This window comes from Podarcis tiliguerta (assembly GCF_965153285.1).
Source record: "Podarcis tiliguerta genome assembly, chromosome: 9".
Taxonomy (NCBI): domain Eukaryota; kingdom Metazoa; phylum Chordata; class Lepidosauria; order Squamata; family Lacertidae; genus Podarcis; species Podarcis tiliguerta.
In genome coordinates, this window is record NC_139542.1 from 11865078 (window position 1) to 11877951 (window position 12874).

The following is a 12874-nucleotide window of genomic DNA, read 5'->3' on the forward strand; positions in this document are numbered from 1 at the left end:
GCTTCCAAGTAAATTGTGTACAGCGCTGCAGCGATGCACAACAGCCAAACCTTTTATGAGGGGGGTGGTTTCACCTGACCTCACATGAGGATAGATTTTTGTCTTCAAATGATATCACATTCCCCCAAGCACGTCTCAACTGTGTCTGTTTTGTGCGTCCAACAGACCCCCGTCGCTCCCATCTGAGGCCAGATGCTGCTGTTGCGCTGATAAAAAAAGCTAAGATTTCAAAATCTTTTTTGCTGTAGTAAAAGCACAGATCCCACTTCAGTCTCCAAATTGCTTCATGAAAAGGAATGTGTGTGTTGTTACAGAGTCACCATAATGAAAAAACAACTCGCAGATTGGGGAAACAGAGACCTCTGAGGCCACTAAGCAGAATTTAGTGCTTTGGGGTTTTCCACTTTTGTTTCGTTCCATAAAATACTGGATTCTGCAATGTGATACGGGCTGCAAGCCATGTCTCACCTTAAGTAAACCTATGGGGGGGGGCAAAACCCTTGCAGACTACAGGGGCAATCATGAGGCAAATAGAAAGAATGAACTGAGCAGGGGGTGTTAAAATTTTGTTATGACATTTGGGTCCCACCCACCCACCAAGGCACTCAGAAAAAAATTAGCTTTCCACACTTTACCCAACCTTATGTAGAGTGAGAGAGAAAGGACATGTCCATTGAAGAAGAAGAAGAAGAGTTTGGATTTGATATCCCGCCTTTCACTCCCCTTCAGGAGTCTCAAAGCGGCTAACATTCTCCTTTCCCTTCCTCCCCCACAACAAACACTCTGTGAGGTGAGTGGGGCTGAGAGACGTCAGAGAAGTGTGACTGGCCCAAGGTCACCCAGCAGCTGCATGTGGAGGAGCGGAGACGCGAACCCGGTTCCCCAGATTACGTGACTACCGCTCTTAACCACTACACCACACTGGCCAACCAAGCTTTTGAGACAGAGCAAGGATTTGAACCCAGGTTCCTGCAAACATCCTAAGATATCCACTGCACCAAAAGCTAACAGTACACTTATAATATTTTATCGTAAGCATGTTATTTTTGAACTGCAGCCGGCATCTCTGTTTTAGGCATCTCAGTAGCACTCACAACACCAAGCGCCTTATTATAGATTCAATCATATACACCAGTGGTTCTCATAGGGTGTGGCGGGAGAGGATTACAAGCATGGTGTAAAGGACAATCAAAGAAACATTTAAACATTTCGGTGTAATATAGTATAGCATATTTTTTAAATATATATTATTTGCAGAATATGGATAAGTATCTTTTCAAAACGAGAGCAAGAGTATCAAGTGATGCTGTTATAAATCAAGCACTGTCAGGGGTTGTTTCTTTGCTTTCCAACGTATTTCTTATCAATAAAAAAAAATATCAATTTTTTTATTCTGAAAGTGTGGCCCAGAGTCTGAGAACCACTGGTAAAGGTGAAGGACCCCTGGACGGTTATGTCCAGTCAAAGGCGACAATGGGGTTGCGGCACTCATCTCGCTTTCAGGCCGAGGGCGCTGGCATTTGTCCACACACAGTTTTCCAGGTCATGTGGCCAGCAGGACTAAATCACTTCTGGCACAAAGGAACACGGTGGCGGAAACCAGAGCGCATGAAAACGCCATTTACCTTCCCGCCGTAGTGGTACCTATTGATCTACTTGCACTGGCGTGCTTTTGAACTGCTAGGTTGGCAGGAGCAGGGACACAGCAATGGGAGCTCACTCCGTCATAGGGATTCGAACCGCTGACCTTCCGATCGGCAAGCCCAAGAGGCTCAGTGGTTTAGACCACAGAGCCATCCGCATCCCTAGTACCACTGTTATACACCAGGAGCAAATGCATTCTTCAGATGTCTATCCTTACTTAGCCAAAACACCTCCATCCATGAACGAGCCAAAGGGAGTTGCACAATTTGGAAGAACTTCCCCCCAGCCTGCCAGGTATTCTAGCTCCAGGTACAACCTCCTGCTAAGCTGGAGGACATGGGAAATACAGAAGATACCAATTTCTGGGGGGGGGAAACAAGGAGGTTCCCTTTATTACTCCAGCCAGAGGAGTAATAAAGTTCATGCAGGGAAGTCTTTACTATTTGCAAGCACAAGTGGTCTGCAGCTGCAAGGTCAGCTTCCTAGCAGTGGTATCACTGATGCTTAACAGTATAGAGAGACGCAAGGTGGCACTTTGCTGCAAGCTTTCCTCATACGGAAATTGCTCCATCCCCTTGATCGTCTTGGTTGCTCTTCTCTGAACCTTTTCCAACTCTACAATATCATTTTTGAGGTGACCAGAACTGAACAAACTATTGCCAAATGTGGTCACGCCATAGATTTGTATGACGGCATTATTATGTCAAACAATTTAAGCCCTGTGTTGCAAACAACAGTCAGTAATATCCAAGGCAACACAATGACCAAATTCAATGATGCAATATCAATATACATTCTTTATATAATATGAAATATATGAAATCACATAAACAGGAACTTATGAATCTCTGAAAGTCACTGAAAGTCTTATAAGTCTTCTTTCAGAGACTTGCATAGTCTTCAAAGACTTTCAGAGACTTATAAGACTTACGTTTATTTGGTTTTATGTTTTCAAGAGAATCCATTAAGAGCGCATATTTTGTGACTTTCAGAGATTTATAAGTTTTCTGTTTATGTGATTTCATATATTTCACATTATATAAAGAGTGTATATTGATATGGTATCATTGTATTTGGTCATCGTGTTGCCTTGGATATTACTGGCATTATTATGTCAGCAGTTTTATTTTCAGTTCCTTTCCTAGTGAATGCTTACTTTTAAACACGGAACAAGGCACAAACCACTTTACCTCCCTGAGCTTCAATGCCTAAAGGTAACTCCCACCCATCCAGCCAGACTGGAAAGGGAAGCAAGACATTTTAAACCACATGAGCTACACCTGCTAAAATCTCAGAAAGTGGATGCATAAGATTTTCTATAGTTTGGCAGCGGAGCATTTTTGTGTCCTCCACAGTTCCCTCCAGTATAACCAGCACAACCAGAAGAAAGCAGATCATGAAAAATAAGAGAAATTTAGTGTTTATCTCGTGTTTATACAGGTTGCAGAATGTTCATTCTAACTCAAAATGGTCAGGCTTTCCAATTTACTGTCCTGCTTGCCTCAAATTTAGGACACCAAAATCCAACCCTATGGGATTTGCTGATGGCACAGCAGGCGGCATTCCTTTGCTATTGGGTGCAAAGCCCTGGATGACATTTTATCAATCTCGATCACACGGTCCTGTCAACAGAAATACGAGATTGGGGCTGGAGTCCAAGCTAAGCCACTGTCCTGCCAGCCATACCAATTTATTTTAGGTTGTTTGGCCTCTTTCCTTGTCGGCCTGCCTTGAGTTTAATAGGAGTAGATGTGCCTATCTGCCCCCTCCGTATATTTAGGGAATTCCTGGAGGTTGTAAAAACTGGCAGGGGGGTAATGCAACTTAATCTACACTGCTTCCCATGGGGATTGTGTTGTGTGTGCTTTTCGGGCGGGGAGGTGGGAGCGGAGCGTTTTGCAGATTGCTCGCTGCTAAGTTAGCAACCAAAGTTCACTCTCCTCAAGGGGAATAACTGGGAGCTCTCCAACAACAGCACAAGCTGTGCCAATGGAAAGTCAGAAGTTCAAATATGTACATTTGCTTTCAGAGCTGTCGGCTGACTAACTCGCCACACGCTGCCTAGGCCAAACTCCTTCAGAATTCTTTAAAACAGCAAAAAAAACTGAAGTCCATCGCACACATACCAGGATGAAAAATAGATGGAAATGGCGGAAATGACTGGCAGAATCTGAGACCAGGGAGAAGAGTCGATGGAGGAAGATTGGAAAAAATTTAAAGTATATTTACAGAAATATTGCAAAATTAATGAATGCTAGAAGAATATTGGAATGAAGTTATATGGCTTTAGCAGAAGGGTTATCAAGAACTATATGAATATTAATTGTTAATGTGTTAAAGTGGAAAATTTAAAATTAAATTATGTTAGGACAAATTATAGAATAAAAAATTGAAGAAGAGGGAAAGGATTTGTTGAATTAACAAATTTGAACTAGAATACAAAAAAGGGAGGTGTGAGGAAGTCGAGGAAATAAGCGAATGAAAGATACAGATATGAAATTTGGATGTGTGTTTAAATGTCTTCGTTTTGTTTTTGTTGTATTGTTGTATATTTTTTTATTGTCGATGTACTGTTTGTTGAACTTATGTATTGTTTTTCTTTATTGTCTTTCTTTCTATAACTATAAAATATTTAATAAATATTATTTTTTAAAAAATAAAAGAAAAATAGTAAGTCAACACCATTATGTAACATCTACACCTGACCGTAACAGGCTAGTCTAGAGGCAGTGTTTTATAAAGACAGCCCCAAAAAGAACCTCTCCTGGCTACCAAGTACTTTGCCTGCATTGCCACTGCAATTTGGTGCTGTGCCGACTGCAGAAACACTTTACCGCCTGACAGTCACATCCCAGAACAATAAAAATACAACATGTTCTGATAATTTGCACCAAGGTTTAAAAGACACACGGCAGTAAAAAAAAATCCAGCACATTTAACGTTCATTTGGCAGGTTGCGCTGTGGTGATCATCTCAGAGCCCCACGTGATACATCTGTTGCTGGGCTGCTGAATCGCTTTCAGATGGCAATTGGGAAGACGGAGCAATGCTCTAACGCTCCTCCCATGCAACTAAACATAAAGAGTTTACCACACTAAACCACCCTCCATGCAGCTCTCTGACATGCTAGTTTTGAATGTGAGGAGGAAAGCTTATGTGGGGAAGCATTCAAACCTTTGTTCCTTCACATGCAGAATGAAGTGATACCATACAAACACAGACACACGGGACACTCCCTTGCATTGTGTCAGTGGAATAAACAATAAATGTCCCAGTTTTTGATTGCTAACAATTAGTCACCTAAAAGAAGGATGTTCACAACTAATACAAATTATGTTTCATGGAAGTCATGTTTATTCTGTTCCAACCCTGGGGTATGTTGGAGACTGTAATTTGAGTGAAATATCCCATTTGCATCTTCGGAAAGTAAAGTATTTGTATGTTATTTGTGTATATGGGAAAAGTCCAGGATAGAGAACATTAAGTTATGTTTACAATGGAGAACCATCGTCAACAAAACAGCTGATTGGGCAAAGTATTTTCTATTGGTGAGCAATGAAGTTTGTTGTTAAAACTCTTCCCAAGGACTCTAGATTATTTGGGCATGATTAAAAAGACTGATTCAAAATAGATTGCAAGCAGTTTTCCACCTTCTGTTATATGTAATACTGTACTTATTTTCCTGTTTGCATTGTTCATTCATTTGTACATTTATTCTTTGAATACAATATAGAGCGCTTTTATATTTTGGGGCCTTATTCTTGCCTCTGCAGTTATACTGAGTCCATCTGACTAAGTACCAGCTACAATGACTGACAGCGTCTCTCCAAGATTTTGGGCAGGGTTTTCTCCTAGCCTCACCTGGAGATGGCACAATTTGAACCTGGGACTGTGTGGAACCCAGTTCGCCTACTGATTGATTGATTGATTGATTGTGTGACTGTGGAAATGGATAAAAGCCCTCCATCCAAACAATGACTATCATCAGTGCAGGTAAGAAAAAAAAATAATTTTAATTTTTATCATCTGCGATACTGTCTTATTTCTTTTATAGTACAGTACATTGATTATTGCTTTCATTTTATGGATCAATGGTCTTGTTAGATAGTAAAATCCATGTTAAATTGCTGTTTATGGGGTTGTTTTTAAAAGTCTGGAACGGATTAATCCGTTTTGCATTTGCATCTATGGGAAAGCGTGCCTTGGTTTTGGAAGGCTTTGGTTTTGGAACAGATTTCCGGAACGGATTAAGTTTGAGGACCAAGGTACCACTGTAGTTCTTTTCTTTCCAACGGGAAAATCCACATAGAAAAACAGTGGAGTAGAGGGATGCTCTGCTGCATCTTGCAGAATATCTTCAGGAAAAGAAAAGGCTAAGGGGCAAACCCTTACATGCTACATGGACCATCTTAATGGACTCTTTACATTTCACCTCCAGTGGACAGATGGCAGAGACGTTCTTCTCCTGCTACAAAGCAGGTTCCTGGTTGCATGCTCCCTGTTCTGCTTCCTCACTGGCTTGGGTAGCACTGAGGAAAAGCTTTGCTAAGTATGTAAGAAATTAAACCTAAGCAAATGTGATCTCAGAAGCCCAAGGCATATCTGAACATGGAAGGAAGAATCAGCTTTAAAGGCTACGTTCAGGATCTTCAGGCAAGGCCAGTGACACTTAGAATAAGACCTGGACAATGTTTCAGCCATAATGTTGTGAAGATTCTGCTGCGGATGTTAAATTAGTGCCTTGTTTTATCATCGCAAGTTGAGCGCGGCTACACATCTTGACGCGCAATTTTAATAATAGCTTGTAAGTGTCAGTGGTAATGTAAGCCGTTTAACCATGAGACTAAAGATCGTCCGGAAGAAAGCATATTACATGCCCTATTTTATTTTATTTTTAAAAGGGAGCAAGCATGGACACAACATTTGACAAGCCAGACCTTTTCAGAGTTAAATGAACTGGCTGTGGGTTCATTTTTACAGTCTTCTCCAAATCTGTTTGGTCGCAAGCTATCTAAAACTCATTACAGATCTGGTGAATCTCCCTAGGGAATCAGCGCACAGGAAGGGATCGGTGAAAGAGGGAGGGGGTTACCAGCTTTTCTAAAACACAGTTCTTTTCTAAAGCACAGATCAAAGCTACAGCCGAGTCTATGTCTCCCAAACTTTAGAGACTTTAAAGGATGCATTACTCATCCTCAGAGATGCCCTTTCCATATTCATATAATCTACGTTTCCTGAATGAACGCTGACTCATGCAGAGTCACTCTAACACAAACACCCCACCACCAGAAAACTGGGTGTGACTGAATGATCCAATTACATTTGTTTCAGAAAATTCAAGAAAAATTGCCTGCCCTCAGTGGGACCTGATAGGAGAGAGGCATAGCCACAACCTTCACTCATACAGAGACACCATGAGCAACCTCCTTGGCAGATGGGTGCTTTGGGTTCTCCAGAGCTTCTCTCTATTAAATGAATTAATCATGGCACACAAGTGTGAACTACTTACTGGCCAGTTTCATTAAGAATAGGTGCTGGGCAGAGGATATAGTCAGTTCCCACCTCTATGGGGCTTTCATCTGTGAGGAGAAAACAAAAACAAAGTGTCACATAACCTTCATTTCACAGGATAAAAAGCGGAGGTCCAACAATAATCAAAGATCCACAGGTTCCCCTGCTCTAAGGTAAACTTAGAAGCAGTATGCAGAGATATCTGTTCAAGAATCATGGAATCAAATACAGTGGTACCTCTGGTTACGTACTTAATTCGTTCTGGAGGTCTGTTCTTAACCTGAAACTGTTCTTAACCTGAAGCACCACTTTAGCTAATGGGGCCTCCCGCTGCTGCCGTACTGCTGCCACACGATTTCTGTTCTCATCCTGAAGCAAAGTTCTTAACTATTTCTGGGTTAGCGGAGTCTGTAACCTGAAGTGTATGTAAACCAAGGTACCACTGTATTCACACAACCCCTGCAATGCAGGAATCACTGCTAAAGAATCATGGCAGATGACCTTCCAACCTCTGCTTAAAAACCTCCAAGAAGAAGAAGAAGAAGAGTTTGGATTTGATATCCCGCCTTTCACTCCCCTTCAGGAGTCTCAAAGCGGCTAACATTCTCCTTTCCCTTCCTCCCCCACAACAAACACTCTGTGAGGTGAGTGGGGCTGAGAGACTTCAGAGAAGTGTGACTAGCCCAAGGTCACCCAGCAGCTGCATGTGGAGGAGCAGAGACGCGAACCCGGTTCCCCAGATTACAAGACTACCGCTCTTAACCACTACACCACACTGGCTCTCCAAAGTGAACCCACCACCTCCCTTCCACTGTCCAACAGCTCTTGCTGTCAGAAAGTTCTTCCTAATGATTAATTGAAATCTCCTTCCATGTACAGTGGCACCTTGGGTTACAGATGCTTCAGGTTACAGACTCCGCTAACCCAGTAATAGTACCTGTGGTGGCGGCGCGGCGGCGGCAGGAGGCCCCATTAGCTAAAGTGGTACCTCAGGTTAAGAACAGTTTCAGGTTAAGAACAGACCTCCAGAACGAATTAAGTTCTTAACCCGAGGTACCACTGTAATTTGAATCCATTGGTTTGGGTCCTACCCTCCAGAGCATCAGAAAACAAATTTGCTCCGTCTTCCATCTGGAAGCCCTTCAGATATTTGAAGATGGCTATTCTGTCACCTCTCCATCTTCTATTCTCCAGGCCAGACATACCCAGCTCCCTCAACCCATCCTCAAGAGGCTTGGTTGAAGATGTCTCAAGTCAGTCTAACACGGGACCCTTTAGAAGCTATTTAAATCCAGCTGGGACCCACCCAGCTGATCTCCCTTTGCCGCCCGTCCTGGGCTGGGAGGAAGGAGATACAAATTCCTGATAACCCAGCTCTCTACCCACCAGCCCACAAGATATCACAGACATCTTAAATACAAAGTCAAAAATTTCCAGCCATTTCCCTGCTTTATGGAACCTTTCAGCTGATGCATTATGTGGCTTAGAATCCTATACTTTAGGGACCACCTCTCCATGCATGATCCTATCCAGACCCTATATTCAGCATTTAAGACCCTTCTTTGTGTGCCTCCTCCATTTGCAGAATAGATCTTCAGTGGCTCCTCGATTGTGGAAGGCTTTCCCCAAAAAGATGCACCCGGCACCATCACTGTCAACTTCTAGGTGCTAGGCAAAGACGTTCCTGTTCACTCAAGGATTTGGCTCTCATTTGGAGTCCTATGCTATGATAATGTCCCGGCCTGTTTTGGTTTTAAGTAGGGCTTGGGTACCAATTGTCCTTTTTGTGTGTGTGGCAGGATGCTCACTTATAGTCTATAACGTTTTTCAGTCTTTTTGATGTAATTTTAATGTATTTTATGTGCTATTCATGTGTGTGTGTTTTTTACATTGCTTTGAGACATTTTATTTGGTAAGTTACTAATAAAGGCAACAATTAAATTAACTTTCCTTTATTATTATTATTATTACTATTACTACTTTACGAATGTGTTAGAAGGGGCTCATGAAACATTTCTTCTTGTGAAGAGAACATTTTGCACTAGCAGCTAATTCCAGATCGGATACTAGCACAAACAGAGTGGGTTAGCATATGCCCATATGCTTTTGTCTTAAATGCCCTCATATCAGAGCGTACTGAGGGAGAGAAGGTTGGTCTTCTTCTGTTCTCTTTGGCAAGGTTCCTTTACACCATTTGGCAACCCCCCCCCCCAAAAAAAAATGAGAAGGCGTGGAAAACCCGGCCAAATTTTAAACACAGTCATGCACACAAATCTACAACCTGCAGCAGACAGAGCAAATGTTTAACCTCTCAAACCAAAGTATGTCCACCTGGCAAAATTCTTTCAACGATGTGCAGTTTACTGTGCTTTAGACATAGATCGCGGGTGGCGCTGTGGGTTAAACCACGGAGCCTAGGACTTGCTGATCAGAAGGTTGGTGGTTCGAATCCCTGCGACGGGGTGAGCTCCCGTTGCTCGGTCCCTGCTCCTGCCAACCTAGCAGTTCAAAAGCACCTCAAAGTGCAAGTAGCTAAATAGATACCGCTCCGGCGGGAAGGTAAACGGCGTTTCCGTGCACTGCTCTGGTTCGCCAGAAGCGGCTTAGTCATGCTGGCCACATGACCCGGAAGCTGTACGCCGGCTCCCTCGGCCAATAAAGCGAGATGAGCGCCGCAACCCCAGAGTCGGTCACGACTGGACCTAATGGTCAGGGGTCCCTTTACCTTTAGACATAGATCTCGCAAAATGTGACAAGACAACCCTCGTGGGGATATGAAGTGCAATAACAGGGTGGAATAAGGTGCCACTTAGGTTTGGCCAAGCTTAGGGGTATTGGAAACTGTCTTATAGTTGACCAGTCCTATTACCCATTAAGACCAGTATGGCCAGAGTGTCAGCGTCTGCTTCATGTTTTTAGTTATAAATGGCTGGGATTGAACCCGCGACATTCTGAAGGCAAAGCACATGCCCTACCGCTAAGCTACAACTCTAGCCTTCTCAGCATGCGCACACACCCTTGAGTCTGCTGTTCATAATTGGAGAAAAACATGAGGAGAAAGGAGTTCAGTGAATGATAAGCAGCCAATCGGAAGCCGCGGAAGCCCATTGGACGTTTGGGCTCCAAAGAACGTTCGCAAACCAGAACACTCACTTCCGGGTTTGCACAGTTCGAGAGCCAAAACGTTCAACTCACAAGGCGTTTGGGATCCAAGGTACGACTGTACTTTAAATGCATGGTGTGGATACGACCCAAATCAAAACTATGCACTACATGAAAACACATATAGCTAGAAGACAAACTAGATGAGATGTTTATCATATAATTTACTCTTACATGCTTTATTTAATAATAAAAATAAAAAAATAGGTAACTCGGGGTTGGGGGTAGAGGAAGACAGGATAAACATCTTGCTGCGCTTTGCTTTCAGCCTCAAATATTTCTTTAAGTGAAAACCAGCATTGCAAGAGCAAAAACTTGCTAGAAAATTCGGAGCAAAGAAACGTGAGTGGTGGGGGAGTGAGAGATTCACAGCTTTATCTCTGTTCCAAATTTCCCCCCACCAGTTTCAAAACGCATTACTGCTGGCTTACACCAGCTCCCCAAGAACTGTGGGGACCGAGGCAAGAGTTTCAATTTGTGTAACACTGTTTTGCACTTTTTGGGGATACTTACCAATTTTCATGCCATAGACCTCGTAGGAGCAGAAGACGTTGTTCACATTCCTTCCCAACATGAAGCCTCGCAGAACAACCTGGAACTCCTCTGAAATCAGGGATTATTATTATTATTATTATTATTAATATTTATTATTATTATTATTATTATTATTATTATTATTATTATTATTATGTCACATGTGCTACATACAGGCATGTGTGTGTGATGTCGCACGTCAGCCTTACAGTGGCAGGCACCCAAAATCCTGACGGTGAGATGGCACCCCTGATGGCAGGTGTAGTCCATTAACATCTGGGGGGCCCAGATGTTAATGTTAATGGACTATACCTGCCATCAGGTTCACCTTGTAGCCTAATTCTGGCCTTATCTATCAAATGGTGGAAATCATTTGGGATGACATCAAGTTAACCTCCTTACAAGTCTACACACACACACACACACACACACACACACCAGGGGTGCTTTTGGAAGGAAACCGGGACAAATTTAAATCTGCAATTCCGTCACTGGCAAACTGGAGAAGGAAGGGAAGCACCTTTAACTCGCATCTTCCTACTCAAGCATATGGCGTGCCGAGTTACACATTTTGCCCAAGGAAGAAACAGCAGGATTGTCAATATTTGCACGCTGTTTTCCGGCCGTAGCAAACTCACCTCCCACACAAACGCTTGATGGCTGCAGATCTATATCTGGGCACGACTGCTTCAATATCTGTTTGGGAAAGTGAGAGAGCATTATAAGATTTGGCAAAGCAAAATGGAGCAACTGTAACTAACTTCGCCTAGACAAGAGCTTTATAGTCATCCGATCCAAACGTCAAGGCAGATTTCGAATGTGCCTATGCCTTGAATGGACTTCTCTCTTTCATTTTCCATGACTCGGAATGGAGGGAATGCCCAAACTGCATCGCTTTCAGAGCAATCCTAATCCCCACTGGAAATCCATTGAGAGAGTTTAGGATGGGGCAGAGACTGACTCTGCAGCGCACCCACCCCACAAGCCCTCAATGGGAAACTCTATGGGTGTAAATCTCATCATCTGAGGCCCTTCTTTGTGTGTGGTCTAGAGGCCTTTTCAGTGTTGGCTCCCCGTTTGTGGAACGCTCTCCTAAGGGCGTCTCACCAAGTGCCTTCTCTACATATCTTTAGGCTCCAGGCAAAAATGTTTCTCTATAACCAGGGCTGGTTGATTAAACCCCACACATACATTAAGCAAAATAAAAACATCGCCACCTGACCCCACCCCCACTCACCATTCGTCCCTCCACCTCTTTCCCCCTTTTCTTCCTAATGTAACACTAATGCAGGCACAGGCAAATTCCGGCCCTCCAGATGTTTTGGACTACAATTCCCATCATCCCTGGCCACTGGTCCTGTTAGCTAGGGATGCTGGGAGTTTGCCTATGCCTGCACTAACGTCTCAACAGATGAAACTGATCTGTAGAAAATGTAACTTGAGAAAAGAGATGCTGCACATACTTTTGTAAGCCAAGAAATCTTTAATGCATTAAAAATAAATAAATTCTATGGCTTTCCAAATGTGTTTGTGGGAGAGGGGGTTATTGGTTTGTTTTTGTTTTATTATGCATTTAGCGTCCTCGTTTTGTATTGTTATGTTGCAAACTGCCCTGTGAACTTCGGGTGAAGGGCAGTGTACAAATTTAATTAATTATAATACAAAACTATAAATATACACAATTAATTATAATAATGCCAGAAGGAGTATTACAAGGAGGTTTTGAATTACGGTGCTGGAGGAGACTCTTGAGAGTCCCATGGACTGCAAGAAGATCAGACCTATCCATTCTGAAGGAAATCAGCCCTGAGTGCTCACTGGAAGGACAGATCCTGAAGCTGAGGCTCCAATACTTTGGCCACCCCATGAGAAGAGAAGACTCCCTGGAAAAGACCCTGATGCTGGGAAAGATGAAGGGCACAAGGAGAAGGGGATGACAGAGGACAGGATGGTTGGACAGTGTTTTTGAAGCTACCAACATGAGTTTGACCAAACTGCGGGAGGCAGTGGAAGACAGGAGTGC

General features: G+C 43.0%; 1 protein-coding gene and 1 long non-coding RNA gene across 2 annotated transcripts in view; one reads left to right on the forward strand and one right to left on the reverse strand.

The window, feature by feature from the left end:
* The window catches only part of LOC310657777, a 254852-nt gene that overhangs the window by 121259 nt on the left and 120719 nt on the right, over positions 1–12874 (forward strand). The window lies entirely within an intron of this gene.
* ANTXR2 (ANTXR cell adhesion molecule 2) overlaps positions 1–12874 on the reverse strand; it is a 157586-nt gene that overhangs the window by 95517 nt on the left and 49195 nt on the right. The window contains exons 8-10 of the mRNA XM_083398478.1: positions 11490–11547; positions 10831–10920; positions 7154–7223 (exon numbers count right to left, since the gene is read on the reverse strand). Of these exons, the coding sequence (XP_083254604.1) occupies positions 7154–7223; positions 10831–10920; positions 11490–11547 (218 nt within the window). The remainder of the gene's footprint in view (positions 1–7153; positions 7224–10830; positions 10921–11489; positions 11548–12874) is intronic.